The following is a 21,736-nucleotide window of genomic DNA, read 5'->3' on the forward strand; positions in this document are numbered from 1 at the left end:
AAATCCTTACCACAATCATCACATTTATAGACCTTCTCTCCTGTGTGGTCTCTCCAATGAATATGAAGTTCTGATATATGAAAGAAACCCTTATCACACTTGTCACATTTATGGGGCTTCTCAGCAGTGTGAATTTTCTGATGCATGAAAAGATCTGCTCTCTCAGAGAAAAACTCCCTACACATGGGGCACTTGTAGATCATCTTTCCTATTTGGTATCGTGATTTAGAGGAGAAAACTTCCTTACAACTGCTACAGTTACACGACTGCTACTTCGCTGAGTCTCTTATTTGGCCATTTTAGCAGTTTATCTCAGGCTTGCTCTAATCGGTAGGTTTAAGGTCGGCCTAAGCTTCTCCCTGCCTGTCCTTCTACAGAAGGTTTCTTCCTGCATAGTGTTCCTCACTCAGTATTATTATTGATTATAAAGTGACATTTCCTCCCACATGAATTCTGTAACTCATTAACACAGAACTCTCTCTTAGATCCTGAGTTGTCAACATTCCAAGGGGCTCCCAAGGTGCAAACCTTTGCGTTTTTAAGCCCCTGGAATCTTCCTCTTGCAGAATAATCTCGTACTTCTCACTTCTAGAAAAAGGACTGCACAGCGTCCCCTGCAGCAGACGGCAAGACACTGCGTGTCGGTCTCGATCCCCTGTAGCCGGCCCTGGAAGCGTCAGTGTGGCCTTCTGCCTCCTCCACATCAGACAGGAGCCTCCCAGGAAGCGAGCTCCTCGGGTTCCAGGCGCGTCAGCCCTTCCTTCTGAGGATTCCCAACACAGGGGTCACTCCAGGCTCCTGGAACAAAAACAGAAATACACTGAAAATGCCTTTTTTTGTCCAGGAAATTGCTACTGATTCCATAATTGATTACACAATTAACGTCACATAAATGTGACAGCAGTAACACAGACCTTTCTGGATCTTGAGGAAGAAGCTCCCTTATCTCCCAGAGAGATGTCTCTATTGGATCTGCAGGTCTGAAGAAGAGAATTTGTACATATCACACTCCTGTTTATAGCCCAAGTATATAATGCAATTACAACCAGTGACTAATTATCTGAACATCAAGGGAATATCATTGAAAAAGGAAGGAAATCCTCCGAAGACCTCCACCTGAGTATGAGAAGCAGCTCCCCTCTGAACTCCAGAAGGAGCTAAAACATCTTATTTGAGTAGCCTTTCAATCTATACAAAGAATAAATACATGACATATCGGTGTCCAATGTCATTCCCTTGCTTAATTGCCCTCAATGGTTTCCTGATGCACTTAAAATCCAAATCCTTAACTTAAAACCCAAGCTCCTTCATGACCTTGCCTCCACTCTCCCCCACCTCACTGTGCTTTGTTCCAGTTCTCAAACCCCCAAAGGCAGTGCCTGCCTCGGGGCCTTTGTCCATGCTGTTCCCTGTGCCTGAAATGCTCTCTCTCCAACCTGGTGTGTGACTTGCTATGTCAGCCGCCCCCACCCTCTACCAAAAGGAGGCCCCTGGCTAAGACTCTATTTTAATCTCTTATTTGATTCCTTCAAAGCACAGAGAACTTGTAATTATCTTATTATTGCTTGGTTTCTGATCTGTTGCCTGCACTGAGATGTAAACACCACAAGGGAGGAACTCTGTGTGCTGCTCACTGCTATATTCTGGCAAAGGGGAGGCGTGCAATTAATATTGTCGAATGCACCTGGAGAGTACTTCATGACACCCTCTCCCCCCAACAGACATCCCTGCCTCATCCTGGGGGAGCAGATAAAGGTGCACTTCCCAGTGCCTCATCACCAGTCTGCTGACAACTAACATGGGACAAATATACAACAAATAGAATGAAGAGGAAATAGAAGAAAATAAATCCCAAAATATTCAATCTGAAATCTGAGGTTTAGGACCATGTCTTAGCCATCTTTTCATCTCTTGTATTCCATACTCAGTAAGTGATACTTCAATTAATTCATTCAATGCAATTAACAGATCTCACAAGGACACTGTCAATGACATGTTCCACACAGAGACGGGGCACCTGGGTGACTGAGGAGATTTAACATTAAAGCAGCAAAACAAATTGGACTGCTTCTAGGTAGAAGTGTTAGAATAATGAAATTCAACTAGATAACCAAAATTTCAGGAAAAAGAGAGTCAACAGAAATAGAATTCTCAGTATAAAAATTATAAATGCATCTCTCCTTTGACCTAGTAATTACACTTCTAGAGATCTATCCCAAGATACACTGACAAAAATAGGAAAGTACTGCTGGCCCAGCTTATTCATGGCAGTATCTGTCACAGCAACATTGCAGGCAGCCCAAGGCCCATCCACAGGGGACTGGTGGAATCAACTATGTACTTCCTCATAATGAAATACTGCTTAGCCATTTAAGACAGGGACTGAGGAAGAGCACATGCACTGACAGGGAGTGAACCCAAGTAACGTGGCTTACTAAAGAAGAGCAAGGCATAGAATAGTATATAAACTCTGCTATCTTTTGTGCAAAAAAGGAAGGGAATAGGAATGTATTTATGTATTTGTTTACATGACGTATAAAAATAAACATGGACAAGGAATATACAAAACTGAATTTAAACAGTTATCTATCGGGGAGGAAGGCAAAAACGACCAAGTAAAACTCAACGTACCTTGTTATGCAGTTTTGACTTTGAAAATATAAATGTTTATTCAAAAAATTAAATAAAAAACAAAAGCAATCCCTAAAATTTTAAAACAAAATGAAAGGAATGAGCCTTAACTTTCAAGTTAGTGACATATCCACAAATGACTTTTGAGAACACTATACTGATTGCACATTCTCAGAAGGACATACACTGTTGACAAATACAGCTGCAAAGAAACCAAACTTCTTTTCAATAGTTTAACTGTTATAATAACATTGGTGTTTTTATAAAGTAGGATAATACAAGTAAGTAATTATGTTAACGTTGTTAGGAACTAAAATTCAATATAAAGGGAAATGAGATATAAATATAAAATCAAAGTTAAGGAAAAAAGTCCTATAACATAAAATTTGACTTAGAAATAGTTTGAATTCATGTCTGTTTTTTAGCTCTGTCCACCAAAAAGGCCTGGAAGCAATGACAACTGAGATCAATGGTCCCTTCCCACCAAATGGCACAGGGATCCTCAGAGAAGGGCTGGTTTTGAGGCCAGAGTAGCATTTTATAAAATGAGCCTGGAACATCCTGTTACACCAGAACACAAGAGTCATGCCAAAGGAACACAGATGCCAATTTACGAAGAGACTCCCACTGGCCAAAAATGGGACAACTGAGCATCAAAACGAATAATGAATGCAATCTACTGAAACACATTAAATATACAAAACACCATGAGTTCCTGACGATTGCACGGGGTGGGGCACGGGGAGGAGTGCAGTGAGAAACGGGAGCACACAGAGGCAGAGAGACTCCAGGCACTGGACAAAACTGGAAGTAACTAAGACACTAGCTTCTTACCTTTTTTGAAAACTGGCAATTAAAAGGAAAGAATCAAGCATCCATCCTTTCTTTCCTCTATCAACTATCTTTCAAGATAATGCAACAACCCAGCTAATAAACGTGTACCCTTAATGACATACCTCATTCAGGCCACGATAAGAAGCAGGCGAAAACATGAGAGGAAAGGCTGATGAGGAAGTTTCATCGCAAGGATCAGGCTGTGATCCCCTGAACCCACTGATCAGTCTTAGCACAGCTCAAGGAGGAACAGCCAGACCTGGTGAGCCTCCCAACATGATGCAAGAAGAGATGTACAGCATCACCTAGAAACACTCTTGCCAAAAGACTGAACCAGAATCTAACCAAGCCTCTAGAGTTCACTTTTATTTGAAGGAACAGAAGGGACAGAGGAACTACCAGCATGCAAGCAGAAAAATATCAGAATGTGAGCCAGCCCACACGACAACTGCCCATTTCTGCAACAAGTAAATGGAAGGGAAACGTGAGGGGGTGCTGCTCTAGATCAAAGAGACTTGAGACATAACAATCAAAAGTAACATGAGGACCTTCTTTGGAATCTGATTCAAATAAGCCAGCTGCTAAAAGAAGACAACTGAGGACACAGGATTAGGGACTGGGTACCAGACGAGACAAGGAATCCTGTCAACCGTTAGGTGTGACGATGCACTGCAGTTACGTAAACACACGTCGGGGGCGGTGTTTTCAGAGATGTAAACTGAAGCATGTAGGAATGAAATGACACGGGGTTTGAGCTGTATCTTAAAACACTTCAGCAAAAACATAAAAAGGAAACATAAAGCAAATGTGGCCAAATTGTTCTAACTGCCAAATCTAGATGATGAATAAAATGTTCTACCTTTGTATATGTTTGAAGTTTTTCCTGAGAAAAAAATTGGCTAATGCTAAGACATTCTTTTCCTGCTCCTCTTGAGATGACAAACTGATCCTAGAACCAGACAGACTGGACAGAGGTGAAACTGAACCACAGAAAAACCATCCCCAAACGGCTGTGGCTCCCCAGTCAATCCTGAGCACATTGAGAATGTGTGTTGCGCAGACGGCACCGGAGAGCAGAGAGAAGGCAACGGCTGCAGGACAGTGACACACAGAGGACAGAGGAAGCAGCGGTGCGCTCTGCTCCTCCCTCCCTCCCTCCCAGGCTCGAGGAGCGTGGTGGTTCTCCCAGCACCTGCACTTGGAAATGAAGCGGCAGGGGGCAGGACGGCCATCCAGACCAGCTCAGGGGGGCAGACTCTGCTCAGGATGGTAACTCAACACCAACTTGGCGACATGAAATTCCTAAGTTGTCCCACATGAGCTGCCGCCAGTTTCTCTGGGGGAGGAATCAGCACTGTCACTCCTTCCAGGTAACATGCTGGGGCACATCTGTGGGTCTCACCATGGGGGTGGGCGATAAGCTACGTTCTGTAGCAAAGAGAAAAACAAGATAAAGCAAAAGAAACTCCAACAAATTTGCCACGTGACCAACCAAACACCAGAAGGACAAACCCCACAAAGGGCCCCCCCGGAGACTTTCCTCAACAGCACCTGCCCCACTGCACCGCACACAGAGAGGAGACCGGAAGTCAAGGGAGCAGAGATGAGCCACAGATCCCCGAGACCCCAGGGCACGACGTTGCCAAGATTCTCTCACTCAACACGTCTCATATCCAACGTCCCTTGAGGGCTTTCAAGGGGACAGTCCATACGACCGCGAGACAACCTGTGTGACCAGAGGAGGAAGGAGCCTGGCCCTGAGGTCACCTGACGCTGCCAGGGCCACCTCTAGTTTCTCCGCGTGAGGCCTCAGGAGCAGCCCCAGCAGACTACGCCTTCAACCTACGTTTGAGGGGAACTTTTCAAATTGGAAAGTTAGAGTTTGGCTGACAACTGAAAGAAAAAAAGCTTAAATTTAGCCCATTTGCCTCAAATCCCCAACTTCCATGAAAAAGAGCTTGCCCTCTCTTCCTGGAGTTTGTCCACTGGAGTCTTTGCCTCATCTAGACTTTGAGACACCAAAGAACATCGGGATCAGTCCTGCCTCCCAGGACAGTTAAAACTGAGCGATCAGCTAATAAACAACCGATGCCGAAATGCAAGGAAGTCAAGAAATGAGTCCTAGATACAGGGAAGCTGTGTCCTGCGAGAGTAAAAGCTCTGGGCCCTGGCCAGGGTCACTGGAGACGGGGACGCAGGATTAAGAGGCTGGGAGGATGGAGCTGCTGCCCTTGGAGGCCAGCCCAAGCCAAGTGCTCCCAATTCTAGGTGCACAGTCACCACCACTGTCACCAGGAGGTGACACTGTGACCGAGCTGTGGCTGACTCTGCTGCAGCAGCCTCCATTTTCCTTGCAGGCAGATACACTCGTGAGAGAGGAGCCCACTCTGGTCATGCCTGCAGGTGGCAAGGCCAAGAGGAGGGTGCAGAGCGAGGACACAGACTTCCTCCTCAAACTTCAGCTGAGTCCACTGCAGAGTGTGAAGATGACAGCCCCCTGCCCTGGGAAGAGGCTCCTGACGCCGTGCTGGGGAGGGGGCTGGACGTGGATTTTGAAATGTGGATTATTTAAACATACTTTCCTACGTGCCTTTTATATGTTCCTTTTACGCAGCTGACCAAAGAGATGATTTTGCTTGGGGAAAAAAGGTACGCTAGTTTTTCATGGATTTGTTGTTAAAATGATCCTATGGTTGCAAACCAGTAACTCAAAGTAGAAGGACTCAGTCTCCACAGGGCAGGTGGTGGAGAATGAAGGAGCCGACGAATGTGACACACTGAGAGAGAGCATCCCACAGGGGCCCATGGGGCTGGGATGATGGCAGCCTAAGTGCCGCCATGAGGGGAACGCCAACCATTCAGGACGGAGGTGGAGATTGGGAAACTGCGACCGATGTTCCAGAAAGCCGACTCTGATCTGGATACACTCAGGACAGGGTGGATATGAAATCAACACTAATCACCCTGATTTGGCAGGGGAGAAACATCCAATTACACTCCTAAAGGAATCAGCAGCCAAAAGCCTCGATGTCAGACTTTGCACACACGTGTGAAGCCAGCTGCTGCTGAGCAGAAAGGCTGAGCGCCTCATCTGTGCTCTTCTGAATGAGACTATGACCGGGACACAAGAACCACACAGACACACAGACCTGGAACTGGCACCACTGACTGAAGAAGAGAAGACCGCCCCAGAGCAACTAAATCTCACAGCCAGACTTGTGAAGAAACAGGCTTGCAGACGGCACACTAGTGGACCAGAGGGCAGCTCCAGGGAGATGCAGGACCATGTCTTGTTGGCACCTGATGACAGACGAGAGATGGGGGCTGGTGAGGGAGATGGTCTGCAATGGGGACAGGACAGCGATGCCCTTCCAAGGACGGGGAGTACAGGGTGAAGGGCAGATGCTGTACGAATGAAGTTCAACCAAAAGAAGAGAAGGGATTTAAAAATATTTCCACTTGATCCTGGAACATCAGGCAAGTTATGTCACCTAACACTATTTTGCATCTGTTTTCTTTTTATATAATCAGGATAATGTAGACGTCTTGGCCTATCACAAACAAAAAACGTTTTATATGCTATCAGTCAGTCAAAATATGAAGGAACGAGCATCCTTTGGAAACTCAAGGACAGACACTTGCATTATGTATTTATTTCCTTTTTGAAATGTTGGCTGCACAAGAGCTCAGGTAACTGGTGAGACTGCTAACACCCAATATGTGACCTGGAGTCGTCACAAAACCTGACAAGTCATAAACGGGCTTCTCATGTGAACCCAAAAGTAGAGGGGTACAGGAGACAAGAACAGCAAAAACCTGATGAGTTTTAAACCTGGGGAAGAGATACACGGGGTTCCATTTTTAAATTTCCTCTACTTTTGACTTTATTTGAAATTTTCCATAACAAAAAGAACAAAAACCACTAAGCCTTTACTTACAAGGTCCCTGTAATGAAGCTCTTCAGCCATGAGACAGTCAACAACAGCATTCTATGTGATAGAGCTGAATAAACTCTGCTTCCACTGACACCATAACCATGCAAACTCAAGCACACCACCACACAGCGCCAGCAAGAATGCTAACCTACGAGTTCGTTAGCAATGCATCTATTGTCAGTGAAACTCTATTTATCATCCTTTGACCAAAACGTCCTGTTCTTCTAGCTTTCTGACTCTGTTAATCTGCCTGAACCTTTCCTCTGCCCCCAAAGGACCTCCAGCCTGTTTTTAATCTCTTTTTGTCCCACTAATCAGATCCTGTCTGTCTTTACTCCCTCGCTTCCTTCTCTGGCTCAGATTCCACGGCTCTGCCCTCCACTCACTCTCTCAGCCACTCTCCTCTGCCATCACCAGTTCCACAGTCATACCACGGCTTTGCCATCAGCAACGACTGCACCACCATCTCCAAAATCTGTTCAAGCGACCCATCTTCCAACCACCTCGCACTCCTCCCCTTCCAGCAATTCTCTGCCCGCAGACTCGGGACCACTAACCCTACCACTTGTTCTCGTCCTGCTCGGTCCTCTTTCATCCATCCTGAGAACTTCTCTCTTGCAGTCACTGTTGACTCTCTTGTGACTTTCTCCCTCCATCACATTGTTGCAGTAACACCCCGACCGTATTTAAACCCAGTTCTCCACCTATCCATGCGGCACCCAAGCAGCTGAATAACGCCAGGCTTTATCTGACGATCACAAGTCTCAAATGGGCTCTGGCCGTAAACAAATTCTTCTGAAAATCTTTAGGACACACACTTTCCCAATATTTTAAATTACTACTTCATACTTCTCTTTTCTCAAGTCTTCTATATTCCCTTCAGCTCCCTCACTTGTGGCTGATAACTTGCCAAGAGAATTTATTAAGAAAACAGAAGCAATCATTTGGCTATCTCCTCTCTCTCCCGCTGGCAATCCCCTCAGCTATTTGCACCCACACCCACGCCCTCTGCCACCCTCCTCCTCCTCCTCCACCTCCAAGTAAGCACCTTGCTCCTCCCCAGGGCTGGCCCTTCCACTTCAGCCTACTCAACATTTCCTGTGGCCTTCTCAAAAGCAAATCCTGCAATGACTCCTTCTTCGTCATCATCAATTTTGTCTGTCTGTAGGTCCATTCCCATACAAACATGTTCCAGTATCTCCCTTCCTGAAACAAACTTCTTTGGATCCCACATCCCACCCCAGCTCTCAGCCAAAATATCTGCTCCCCTTCACAGCACAACTTTTCAAAAGAGCTGCATGCCTCACATTCTCTCAATCGGTTTCCGTCTCTACATCCCACTGGGATCACTTTTACCCAGGCCGTCATGACCTCCACAGTGCCAAACCTGATGGGCACCGTCCTCGTCTACTTGATGGGACCACATGACACACTCTCCTTGGCCAGCATGGTGCCCCTCACCAGCTGTCTTCCCACCTCACTAGCCACTCCTCGTTTTCTTTACCGGGATGACTCCTCCTCTGCTCGATGTCTAAATGTTGGGGTGCTCCAGGGCTCCAACTAGGGACACCCTTCTTTTCTGAGTCTATATCCTCTCTCCAAGTAATCTCACCCAGTCACGTCACCTAAAATGCCATCTTGATGTTGGCTCCCAAGTTTTACCTCCAGCCCTGGACTGCTCCAAACATTTCCAAACCCCTCACACTGCTCCTCCTCACTCTTCCCCACTTGTAAGCTGCACCAACATCCACCCAGACGAGCTGGCCTTACTTCTTCTCCCCGCACCCCCACTTATCCAGATCATCACAATACACCCCACTCCGCCCTCCCGTCTCCCCACCGCCACTACAGCCACCCCTGGCCAAGGCAGACTGTCCCCACAGCTTCGCCATCAGCTGTCTCTGGCGTCATTCTTGCTCCTCCACAGTCCGGCCCCCATGAGCAGCCAGCCTAAGCTTCTAACATCGTAAATAAAACAACGCCACTCCCCTGGTTAGCCTCCCGTCCTCTTTAAAGCACACACTCCTCTCGCTGGTGCACCAGCCGGACACCAGCCGGCCGCGGGCTCCGCCCACTCTCAAGCCCATACCCTCCTGTACACCACACAGCGCCTCGCTCGTCTCCTTCCTCGTCCTCAAACCAGCCAAGCACGTCTCCCTCGGCGCCTCAGACGCCCCGGCCCACGCTGCTCCCGGGGCACGAGCACCGAGTCCTCTCAGCACGTGGGTCCGGCGCCAGGGCTGCCTCCTCAGAGAGCAGCCGCTCCAGCTGACTCACCTCGCTCGGCTGTCATTCTGCTTCCCGTCCCCCTGCCCGCCGGCACCGCTCTGTGCGTTCACGTGTGCCTCCTTGTTCGCCGTCTCCCTCTCCCTGCTGCTGGAGTGAACGCTCCTTGACCAGTGGCGACTGCAGAGAACTAGTGAGTTCAGTGACTGTCGAAAACTCCTCCGTCTCTGTCTTCCACAGGTCATGCAAGCAACACACGTTTCTCCAGGGTCTGTGTCAGCCACTGCCCTCAACAGGCAGCTGAAGTACACCTGTCCCTTCCCTGTGGAGGTCACAGCCTAGCGGGGAGGCAAATGTTCAGCAAAAATGTCCATGGAGAAATGTCAAACCCAAACTATGCTGTGTGTGACAAAGCAGCCCTGGGCGGTGTTCTGGGAGCCTCTGACGGGACGGAAGTGGGGGCCGAGCTGGTCGGGAAGGTCGGGGAAGATTCCTCGAACAAGTGACAGCTGAGCCCAGATCTAGAGGAGGAATCTGCAAGATGAAGGAGACATTCGCCCCGAGGAAATAGCATACACTAAGGACTTGTGCTCAGAGATTAAGGTATGTATGAGAAGCAAAAAGGGCCAGCGTGGCCGCAGCACAGGGAGCCAGGAGGAGCACAGCACACCATGAGAACGGAGAAGGGGGCACAGCAGAAGGAAAGGATCTTGATCTTTACTCTGAGAGCAACGGAAAGCCACTGGAGTGCTTAGTTTCTGTTTGTTTTAAAGTGGGAACAGACTTGCACTTTAATAGAAAACCATAGCTAAGATATATTTACCACATGGGTGGAAAGCAAGAGTATCTAAGGGCAAACAGGCTGGGGGATCATCTGCGTAGAAAGGATGGTAACCTGGACTAAGCAGTGTGTAGATGGAAAGAAGAGAATGGCTTTAAGGCACATCTAGGAGAGAAATCAATCAGAGCTGGTGCTGGACTGAATACTGTGGGTGAGGGAGAAGGAAATGCCAAGGACGACTCCTAGGATTTTGTCTGAAGAACTGGGTGGACCTGGAGCCATTCATTAAGATAGAAAACTCTAGGAAAGACCAAGGTTTGGGGACTAAGATCAGGATTTCAACTTTAGACATCTGTGATATCCAACAGCAGATGTCAAGAACAGTAGCTGAATAAAAGGAATGGGCACTAAGATAAGACGTCAGGACCTTGTAACACACAAATTTGTGAGCCATTAGTGTTTAGATGGTAACTGAAGTGGGACTGGAATCAGATCCCAGGGAGAAAGTCCCAGGTGGGAGTGAAGAGGACCCCAGGACTGAGCCTTATGGAAATCAACACCTAACACCTGAGTCTGAAAGAAGCCAGCACAAGAGAACTTACTGTATGACTCTATTTACATAAAGTTCAAAACAGGCAAAATTACTCTATGCTCTTAGAGAGGGCAGAGGAGCTATGACTGGAAAGGAGCCTGAGGGGGATGTCGGGGGTCCTGGTCATGTGGTTTCCTAAGCTGGGCACTGGTTTACACAGATGTGGTTATCTCACAGCCATGAACATTCTTCATGCTGTAGCCCTGTGATCTGTGAATCTGTTTCTATGTTATACCTCAAGGAAAAGTTCAGGAAAGAAAAAATGGGAAGAATTCCATTGAGACGGAAAGACCGAAACTACAGGAGAGAAAACAAATAGTGGAAAAGGCCCATGGAGACAGGACCCAAAGCCCAATAGAGGGGTCGGTCTCAGAGAGGAGGGACAGCCCCCTCCTGTGACAGAAGAGAGGCTGCAAGTGGTGTGTGTCTCAGAGCGGGAAGCTGACAGAGTCCAGAGTCCTGGCTGCTGTCTTCTCTGTCCTCAGTAAAGTAGGAAGGTCACCTGATGAGGAAGAGAGGGCAAGTGGGGGAGTGGGCAGCTTGAGAAGCACAGAAAGCGTCTGAAATGGTTGTGTGCAGAGTGGGAGAGTAGGGTGACCAGAGAAACATGGAGAAGCTGCCAGAGCGTGGAGGGTGGTCACCGGTTTGTCCCACAGGGCGGTCACTCAGGTGCCGCATGAGTGATGCAGTTGGCTGAATTTCTACAAGACTGGTTTTCTGCCAGACAGGAACGATCGAAGGACACAGGGGCCATCTACCTGGAAGAAAGCACTGCCTATTCCACTCCAAATTTCGGCCTTTGCACACTGACAGAGAAAATTTAAAAATTGCCAAGGTTTTCAGGGTCACCAACATCAACTGGGCCTTCCGGCTGCCGGGCATGCTCGTGGGACTCCTTCCCCGCTGTCCCTCTGCCTCCAGCCCTGCGTCGCTCCTCGCACTCCAGCAGATGGCCACACCGAGTCCTCACAGACAGGCAGAACTCAGAGAACCCCCTCAACGTCCTGCCACCAGCTACAAAGGTCCCCACACTGCAGCGTTCCAGCTCTTCTCCCTCCTTTTACAACAGAAGAGTGACTGTGAACCTGCTTAAGAGTCATCCCCACGCCACTCCTCTCTGGGCGTCTCAACTGAGCTTTTCTTTTTTTTATCTTGACTATATTATCTGAAACTCGGACTGCTGGCTCAGAAAATCTAAAGTCATTTGAAAATAACTACACAATTACTTTTTTGTAAAAGTCAAGTGAAAATTACCTCTTTGCTTCTTTTTTAAGAAAACACAACAGCTCTGACTGTAAGAAACTTACAAGGCACTGCAGGACGTCCTATAAAGCACTAATGATCAATAATCCCACTCTAGAGTAGCAGACTCTTCAATATGTCAGTTAACTCTATTTCAACAGAGAACAGACCAACTTCCTATCCAGAACCAGGTCTGTCAGAACACGTGGTTTACAGTTTTGTCACTCAAACGGATAGACACTTCCTGGGCATGATAAAAATGACAAAGAAGAGGAAAGAAGACATGTCTATACCCCTACTCTCAACCAAACATCACGACCAGCAACAGCACTGGGCTGAAGTGGCCATGGGATTGATCTCCCACATGCAGAGCAGGCAACTTCCCATGGTCCTAGAGAAGAAGTTCGAAAGAAGATGATCAAAGTGCCCTAGCTCACATCAAGAAGCATCAGACTAGTAACCGTGAAATATGAAGAATCGAAATCAACTTCTAGGTCCCTTAATTACTGGGAAGTGTTTTATAGGACGATCCCTGTGTCCCAGGTCCCCCAAGACATGTTGGTTCACGCTATGCTGATTCGTTTTTGATAGATAAGTGACACTCTGAGGATCCAGCCCACCCAGAAGCAGGCCTAGAAGAAAGGTGTGATTGATGCAACAGTCCTGTAAGTTGAACTTGGACACAGGATGATCAGAGCACGTGTGTGTACAGGCAAGTGCCACAAACATTCATTTAGTATCCAGTAGTTGCTGGGCAGTGAGCTAAAGCTCTGGAGGATCCTATGATGAACAAAAGAGCCATGGCCCCTGAACTCATGTGGTTTACAGTCTCGGAGGGGAAGGTGCCAGGTCCAGCATTGCATAAGTGGTGCTATGACAGAGGCGTGCACCTGAGGACACAGCTGCACAGACAAGCGACATCCAAACTAGTCCTGGTATGGCAAGACAACTTCAAGTAGACTCTATTTTCAACTGAAACCCAAAGGATAACTGAGTTAGCCACGAAGAGCAGGAGGGCAGAGGGTCCCAGCCTGGGAGGGCAGGTGCCTATAGAGAGGATCAGGATGACAAACCCTAGGAAGTGGAAGTTGAGCATGCAGAAGGTGGGGCAAAAACAGGAGTCACACACCAACAGAGGCCTGCAAACAGAAGGAACACTTTAAGTGCTAAGAACTTTTTTTTAGCGCTTATTCTTGAGAAAACATAACCGTTACAGTTGCAAGACATCTGTGAAGCAGTGGGCTTCCTACAAAGACTAATAAAGACTTGTAGGTCTTGCTATGAACCTAGGACTCTATCTCATGCAAAACAGGATGGCATGAGGCTGCCACAGGTTCCTAAGAGTGAGGGAAGGATGGACCCATACACACACAAGGGTGGAGGGCAGTAAAGGCCCCATGGGGTTAGAGAACCAAGTTCCACGAGGAAATTAGTTCCTGAGCGGGCTAGCATGCAGCTGCATTTCTAATAGGGGGTGAAACTGACCTCAGCGCTCCTCCTGGAAATGCTGGTTCAGTTTCTAGAACAGGGACCATTCTCTGCGGCTCCAGCACTCCCCATCCAATGCAGTTTCCAAATACTATGTGAGGATTTAACGGAAGTCCTCACTCCACTCAACGCACCTCTTTTCCTCAGAAACCCATACTGTCTCTGCGTCTCCCTGGCACTGCAGCCCAATAATCACCAACAGCCAAATCCCCGTGTTCTGACTGCAAGACCAAGTGCTGACACCCATTCTGGCACGAGCCTGTTAGCATCAGTTTGGGCTAACTAGAGCTTCGCAGAAGAAGTGCACTGGGTTGAACAGCATCTCCCAAAACTTCATGTCCACTTGGAACCTCAGGATGTGAAACAGGGCCTTTGCAAATGCAGTTAGTTAAGATGAGGTATACTGGATCAGGGTGGGCCCTAAATCCAATGACTGGTGTCTATTTTATAAAAGAAAGGAAAGAGAAAGTCAGACACATGCACTTGGTGTGGAGACGGAGACAGAGACTGGAGAGAGGTGTCTACAAGCCAAGGAGCGCCCAGGATGGCCAGCACCCACCAGAAGCTGGAAGAGGCAAAGGATTCTCCCCTGGAGCCCTGAGGGGGGCGTGGCCCTGCCGACGCCTTGCTTCATACCTCTGGCCTCCAGGATGGGGAGAGAATGAATTTCTGTTGTTTGAGCCACCCAGCTGTGGCATGCTGTCAGTCACGGGAAGCTGCGGCCTAAGAAACTACGAGCCCTAGAAACTAACCCAAGGAAGATCCAGAATGCTGTCAGGAACACCTTCCCCGCGACGGATCTCCGCCAGGGCCCAACGTACACGCACAGATATCTGCTTATTCTTTGGGGAGGCTGAATGTTCAGACTTCACCCAAGCTCTTTTCATTCTGTAAAAACCTGGAGTCATTTCACTTTAATTCACTTCAGAAGAAAGAAGAGAAGTTGCATATTTCATTTCTAAACTTTTACTCAGGAGACTACATTTCATAGAAAAAAAAAACTTAATTTTTCCTTTCCTTTCCAATAGTTTCCTCTCTGCTTCCACTTCCAAAAGAAATAAACATTCATAAATGGTATATATAGTCTTTACCTCCCAGCAAAAAAGCTACACACGCATCCACACTCAGCGGGCAGGCAGCATGGTGCGGGAGTGAGCACGGGCTGCATCCAGGCCAGCAGGGTCAGACTCAGCCTCTGTCTATTAAGAGCCTGGTGCTTGGTAGCTCAAAACCTCTCTTAGCTCCACCAGATTATGGTTTCGTGTATGACGGAAAACGACACTTTCTTAGAATAAAATGTTAAGGTTTGAAATCAGAGGGGAGGGGGCAGGAATGCAAAAGAATGCTCCATCTGGAAATGAGCTAAAATTGAGCCGGGGGAGGCTTTATAATTGATGAGTGGCTTCTGCTGTGGCCTGCTAGGTTGCAGGAGCCTCTCCTCAGGGTCTGGCCAGTGAGGGAACCTGGCTCACTCTTGCCCACCGAGACAAAGCCCGTTGTGTGTCATGGCCCGAAACAGGCTGGGGTGCCCCACATCACACGCACACACACACTCCAGGCCATGTCCCTTTCCACAGCAACTATGACTTCAGCATCTCCCTAAATCGTCATAAACCCTGTTGAAGAATCACCCGCTAGAGAAGTCTCAGGACTATACACTCTCCAGGAGGCCGAGTATGAAAAAGCTCTGGTCTAACCCAGAAGGCCTGATCACCAGAAAATATTTTTAAAAAGATTCCACTCCTCCTCCACACAGATCAAAACCCATGAAAAGTGCCCATCGATTCGATGAGGTATCCTTGCGAGCATCCTGCCTCTGAGGTCGCCCAGCTCTCTGGGCCACACGTTCTCCCCCACTGCCCCTCTCCTTAAAGCACACTCAAAGCCACCTTTTACCCAAGCAGCAGCAGCTGCTGCCAACTTTTGTTTTATTGCAAAATACACACTTTGCAGCTCTTCCACTTACTAATAGTGTGATTTTAAGCAAGTGATTTAACCCTAAGAGACTCAATTTCCTCAAATGTAAAAGAGAAAGAATAACTCACACCTCCATCTTTTAGGGTTGTATGAAAGTGAAGTGAGACGATGCACAAGCCTAGGCTTGATGAACACTACCTTTATTCCTTCCTTGACTTGCCTGACGGGGACTGCATACCATTCCCCAGAGGATGCTTTAGGAACTGGCATGAACAGGCCACCGTATGGCCTCCAAGCTTCTACTCCCTGCCCCCTGGCACTCCCATTTCCTGGCTGGGGATCACCACTCCCTCCCTCCGCAGCACTGACGGCCACTCATCAGGGTGCCCATCCTCCCAGTGTGAGAGCCGAGTCCCCAGACGTCCCCCCACTACCCAGCAGTCAAGGGTGGAGAACAGACCTAAGCTCACCCAACCAGATGTTCTCTCCGAGTGCTCCGAATGGCAAAGAGAGAGGGGCAAAGGCGACACAGAAGAGTCGAGCTCATCACACATCCCAGTGGCAGCGCCCAGAACAGGCATTCAAGCAGTTCCTACTCCCAGACCTTGAGGCTCCCAGGCTCGTCCACATTCCCTTCAACTCTGTAATTCCTTCCTGGTTGTTGCAGACTCTAAGCAACCCTAACTGACAGAGGGTTTTAAACAGCCACCACCCACCTCCACCCCCTGGGCTCTCCCTCTTGTGCTGACTGGGGCTGACACTCATACCATGTATGAAGAGCACGTGGGAAAGGAAAATTGGCTCTGGACCCTCAATTTCAAAACGTGATGGGAGACCAGCGTCACCAACCTCACCCAGGGACTGGCGGGAAACACAAACCTCCAGCCCCACTCCCGATCTGCTTAATCAGAGACCTCCAGGGAAGTCCAACCTGGGGCCCTAACACACAGTGAAGTCTGTGAAGCCCCGACCCAGAGGCTAAGTGTGGTTCTCGGCAAGCGCCTGATCAGGGCCTCACACTTAACGGGAAAACATTCTTTGTAAACTGTGAGAAAACAAAAGCCCCTTACTGACTGATTGCTCTCCCAGCAGAGGGCAGGGTTTGGCAGTGTAACACAGTGGTTAAACACACAACGGGGGCCAGCCCCGGTGGCCCAGTGGTGAAGTTGAGCACACTCGGCTTCGGCGGCACAGGTTTGGTTCCCAGGTGCAGACCTACACCACTCGTCTGTCAGGGCCATAATGCGGCGGCTCACATACAAAAAGAGGAAGATTGGCAGCAGATGTTAGCTCAGGGTGAATCTTTCTCAGCAAAAAAATAAAACATAAAATATACAAAGAAGAAAAAAGAAAGAAAAGAAAACACACAACGGGCCCACAGGTTGCTCCTCCAATCCTGTTCCTGTCATTAAGAGTGTGGCCTCAGACCATTTCCTGAACTGCCTGAGCACCAGCTCATGTGTGTGACACGGGCCTGACCGACCTAGCTCCTGGACCCTGGGCATGCAGACAGTACACCCCCATCGCTGCCTTCACCACTCCAGCTATGCCCCCTGGTGGAACAGGGCCTGAAGAAAGGAGCTGGGTGCCCTCTTGACTAGACCCTCCCTCTCAAGATGCTGCTCACAGTGAACTAGTAACAACCTCTGCTGAGTAGTGTCCCCGTAGACACGAGCTCCGTGAAGGCAGGAGCTGGGTCCTCTTGCTCACCACGGAGGCACTAGCAGAGAGCACCGTGACCGTCTCAAAGGATGCACTCAAATGTTTGCTGAAGAATTTATAATCCAGGTGGGTGGCCTATTAAATGGTTTCAGGTTTTATTTAGATACTTTCTTGAGTTGGGGAAAATGCTAAGAACAAATATTGGCTATAAAAGGACAAAAATTCTTTTCCCTAAAGATTTCTCCTTTTTTTTTTTTTTTTTTGGTGAGGAAGATTGGTGCTGAGCTAACACTTGTTGCCAATCTTCCTGCTTGAGGACAACCTTCCTCTTTTGCTTGAGGAAGACTGTCGCTGAACTAACATCTGTGCCAATCTTCCCCTATTTTATGTGGGATGCTGCATAGCAATGAGCAGAGCTAGGTCCATGCCTGGGATCCAAACCTGCAAATCCGAGGCTGCCAAAGCGGAGCGCATGAACTTAACCTCTACACCACCAGGCCAGCTCCCTAAAGATTCCTCTTTTACCCAATTTCTTAGCTCAGAATAAGCTGGCTGTGTGGTGGTATCCACCTCTTTCTTTCTTCCATTTTCTGTTTTCTCTGTCTCTGCTACCCTTCCTTCCATCCACAGAAATGTTAAACGTTTGTTCTGTCTACAGCATGTGTCCTTCATGTCTGTTTTCCTTACTCACTCCAGGTTCAAGGCTCCACCTACAACATGCTAAGCCGGAGCCTAACACCCAGCCTGGTCCCTGTCAAACAAAACCGCACTCCACAAGGGGTACGGAGTCAGACTGCTGCAGGGTCAGGCACGCAATAGAAACGTGTGCAGCTGTCTGGTTCCAGACAGCAGGGACTGGCGTCCCTTCCCGCCTACTCCCTTAAAGGCATTCAAATTCCCACAAGCAGAACATCAACAGGCTGAAATCAGTCCAGCAGCCACAAGTTGAATCTCCTGCAAAAACAAAACACAAAAAAACTAACTTGTGAGCAAGGGACACTGAACAACTTGCTGACCTAATATCTTAGAATAAGCGAGCTCAGTTCTTTCCAGTTATTGTTCTACACCAGGAGTTCCCAAAATGTGTTCCAAAGACTCTCAGGGGTTGCAAAACCCTTATAAAACAAGATCAAAATGATTTCCAAAATAATACTAAGATGCTGTTTGCTTTTTTCACTGTGTTTACATATGCACTGAGGATGCAAACGCACCGGCTGGTAAAACTGCTGACTCCGTAGGCTCTCACACGAAATTCTAAGGCAGAGGCACCAGACAGTACAGAGGTCAACGTGTTCTCCACCTCCTTGGACTCACACTTAACTAAAAAGTGAAGAATACCATTGAAAAGGCAATAAAAATTATTAATTTTATTAAATCTAGATGCTTCTATTATATTTACATTAAATATATAAACATATCTTTTAAATGTCTATTTATCATATTCTGTGTGTTAAAATGGGAAGTGCACCAGCCACACACCAAAGGGCAGCGGTCGCCTCAGGAAAAGCCTTTTTGCAACTGTCTGAGCTACAAGCTCCACGAGCCTTTTTTTTTTGACATCATTTTTACTTGAAAGAATGGGTACTCGGCAGCCTCGGGTACTGTGCAGGCATTTCAGATAACAGGAAACAACTGATGGCAACTGTCGCCCACCGCCAAATTCGAGCTCTCAAGTGAAAACTGGGACTTTGGAAACTGTCTGCTACCGTGAGCTCTCCGGCTCCCCAATACTTGAAGACTTTTCTCCTAAGACTGACAGCAATACTAACAAACGTGAGTTTTTTGATATTACATATAATGGAATGTGTGAACATTTATAAGATCTGTGTAATTTAGCAAACCAACATTTTCCAAATGACCAATGTGTGACGTAACAAAATCATTGTGGGAAAAAGACCTATTCAAAGTGCAAGAGAGACCAACGGGTTTCCATACACCAGACTATGAAAAGCTCACCGGTGTGATTTCAGACTGCACGCTGCAACTCATCTGTAAGAAGCTATGGCTTGTCCAGTTTCGGTGCTTGTCACAGATGAACTCAGCATTATCTGAAAAGGCTCCTAAAACCCTGTTTCCAACTACATTATCTGTGTGAGGCCGGATGTCTTCATCTACTTCAACCAAAACAACATATTGCAAGAGACTAAACACAGAAGCCGATGTCTTTGATTTAAGCTTCATACATTTAAAGACATTTGCCAAAATGTAAATATTGCCACACTTCCTACTAAATGTTTTTTGTTTTAAAAAAATAGCTGTTTTTCATAAAAATGTCATTTGTGTTAACATGTAATAGGTTTATCATTTTTAAACAATTTAGTTAATAAATATTTTTGTAAAATTTTAATTTTCGTTTCTACTGTGGTAAGTATTGATGCCTGTAACCCACATACACAGAAAGCTCTGTGGGGTCCTTACTAACACTTCTTAAAGTGTAAAAGGTTCAGAGACCAAGAAGGAGCTGAGATTCCATCTTAAATCCACCTTTTTTTAAAGCTTGAAAATATGTGAACAAACTATAAGATGGACACTTACTTGTAGTTAGTAATTTCCATCATCAGCCATTGTTATTCTGGACGTAAGAAAAACGCCCCTGCAATTCCTTGAAAATAATTCTGAAGTCAAGTTTTGGAGGTGAGAGGACTAAAAGATGATCACTACAAGAATTAACTCTCCACCCAGAGACACTTCATAAAGGACTCAGAAATCCCCCTGGAGGCAGCCATCCTCTAACGTGCTCCTGCCAGACCCAGATCCTGGGGCCAAGGCCATGCAATTCGGTCTTATATTGGCCCCTGGACATAATGGACGTCCCTGTTCCTGGAGACAGAACATGGAACATGTTCCAGCTTGGCTAGGAGCTCCTCCTCCTCACAGATTATCAGGAGGCCCCAGAAACCACCTCAATCTGACGCTAATTTGGCAGCGGTGCAGCTCCAAAGGAAGTGCGACCTCTGCGAAGCCTTTTCCACAGGGGTTGGCACACAAAAACTAAAGGAAAGGCCGTTGAGGTCCCTGGTGCCCGCATGCTGCCGGGAAGCAGGGCTAAGAGGTTATTTGCTCTGTTCAAGGCCACCACTCCCTGCACGCCCCAGGGACCTGGGCACACGAGACAGGCAGTATCTACCTCCTCTCTAACCTCCACTTCACCTTCAGAAGATTCCAGTCAGAACACAAAGGAAGGTACAGGAAGACACAGATAATCAAGCTACACAGGCCTGCCCACTCCTCTGCCCAGCTACTTGTCTGGAGTAGCTCACTTGCAGCAGTCACTAGTAACTCGCTGACTGGGACCGTGGGCGCCAAACCTGCTCTATTTTGCTTCTACCGTCACCGCCAGTCCTGGAACAGAAGGTGCTGGCGGCCAGGAGACACTCAGTCTGGCTGCCCAGGGCAGCTCGTGTCCCACACAGGCCCTTCATATTGCCCACTCCTTTTCTAGTGCTCCACTCCTCCAGATGCCGGAACTGCTTTTCCTCCATACAGCCCCTCTGCACGATCCTGGGCCACCACGACGGGAACAGGTCACAGCGAAGCCCCAGCCTGTGAAGTCCTAGAGCCCTCGCCTTGGTGGCCGGTGCTCAGAAAGCCCCTGAAGAAGGGTCCGCCTGGCCACCCCAAACCTTCGAGAGCAGCCTCCAAGGCCTCCGGCCAATCTGCTTCTTCGTCTGCTCTCACTGATGACACCCTGGAGAGCCCAACTGCCAGCTCACTTTTCTGCGGTGTGCTTCTCACTCAGAAGTGAACAGAGGCTTCCTCGCCTTCCTGGGCCAACTTCAGTACCCGGAAACTGGAGGGGTCAAAGCTGAGAGAGCAGCTGCCCTCAGAGTGGTGCCAGTACGCACCTGCAACTCCTGGAGCTAAATCTCTTGAGGCCAAATCCCTCCACAGGAGAGGACCCGGCCTCAGAACATGTTCCAGATCTCTATTCACCGAGGGCCTGTTCGGGCACTGAGGCAAGCACCTAGCCCCTGGAGTGCCACACACTTCCGAAAACAGGACTGACCTCAGAGCAGGGCTCCTCAAATAGTCCCTCAGTCTCCGGCCCCTGGCTGCCCCTCGCACAGCACCTTAGTAACACGGCCGACCCAGTATTCAAACACTGCCCTCCTGGTGCCCGAGGAGCAAGGAGCGTTTCCTGAATAGACTCCTGATAAGCATTTGCCTCAATAATTTATAGGGCTAAGTTCTCCAAGAGAATTGAGGTCAACTTTTTAGGTTAGTCAAAGGAGGTTTTGACTCTGAGCAGGATTCTCCAACTAAACTTATGATATCAGCCAGGGTCTACTCTTCTCTTTCTAAAACGAGGTCACCTTTGTTAAAGACCACTTTATTGACAGTAACAGGTTTCATGTTTCCACCTCCCTGTCACCAGTTGACTAGAGAAGACGCCGATCCAGTGTGAGTTCTGAGCACAGCTCCGTCAGC

The 21,736-nt window shown here is 47.9% G+C and overlaps 1 protein-coding gene across 1 annotated transcript in view; it reads right to left on the reverse strand.

The window, feature by feature from the left end:
- Nucleotides 1–211: 211 nt before the first annotated feature.
- The window catches only part of LOC124226734 (putative HTLV-1-related endogenous sequence), a 41,963-nt gene continuing 20,438 nt past the window's right edge, over nucleotides 212–21,736 (reverse strand). Inside the window, exons 3-4 of the mRNA XM_046640396.1 lie at nucleotides 915–980; nucleotides 212–798 (exon numbers count right to left, since the gene is read on the reverse strand). Of these exons, the coding sequence (XP_046496352.1) occupies nucleotides 786–798; nucleotides 915–980 (79 nt within the window). The 3' untranslated portion in view covers nucleotides 212–785. The remainder of the gene's footprint in view (nucleotides 799–914; nucleotides 981–21,736) is intronic.

Source organism: Equus quagga, chromosome 15 (genome assembly GCF_021613505.1).
Source record: "Equus quagga isolate Etosha38 chromosome 15, UCLA_HA_Equagga_1.0, whole genome shotgun sequence".
Taxonomy (NCBI): Eukaryota; Metazoa; Chordata; class Mammalia; order Perissodactyla; family Equidae; genus Equus; species Equus quagga.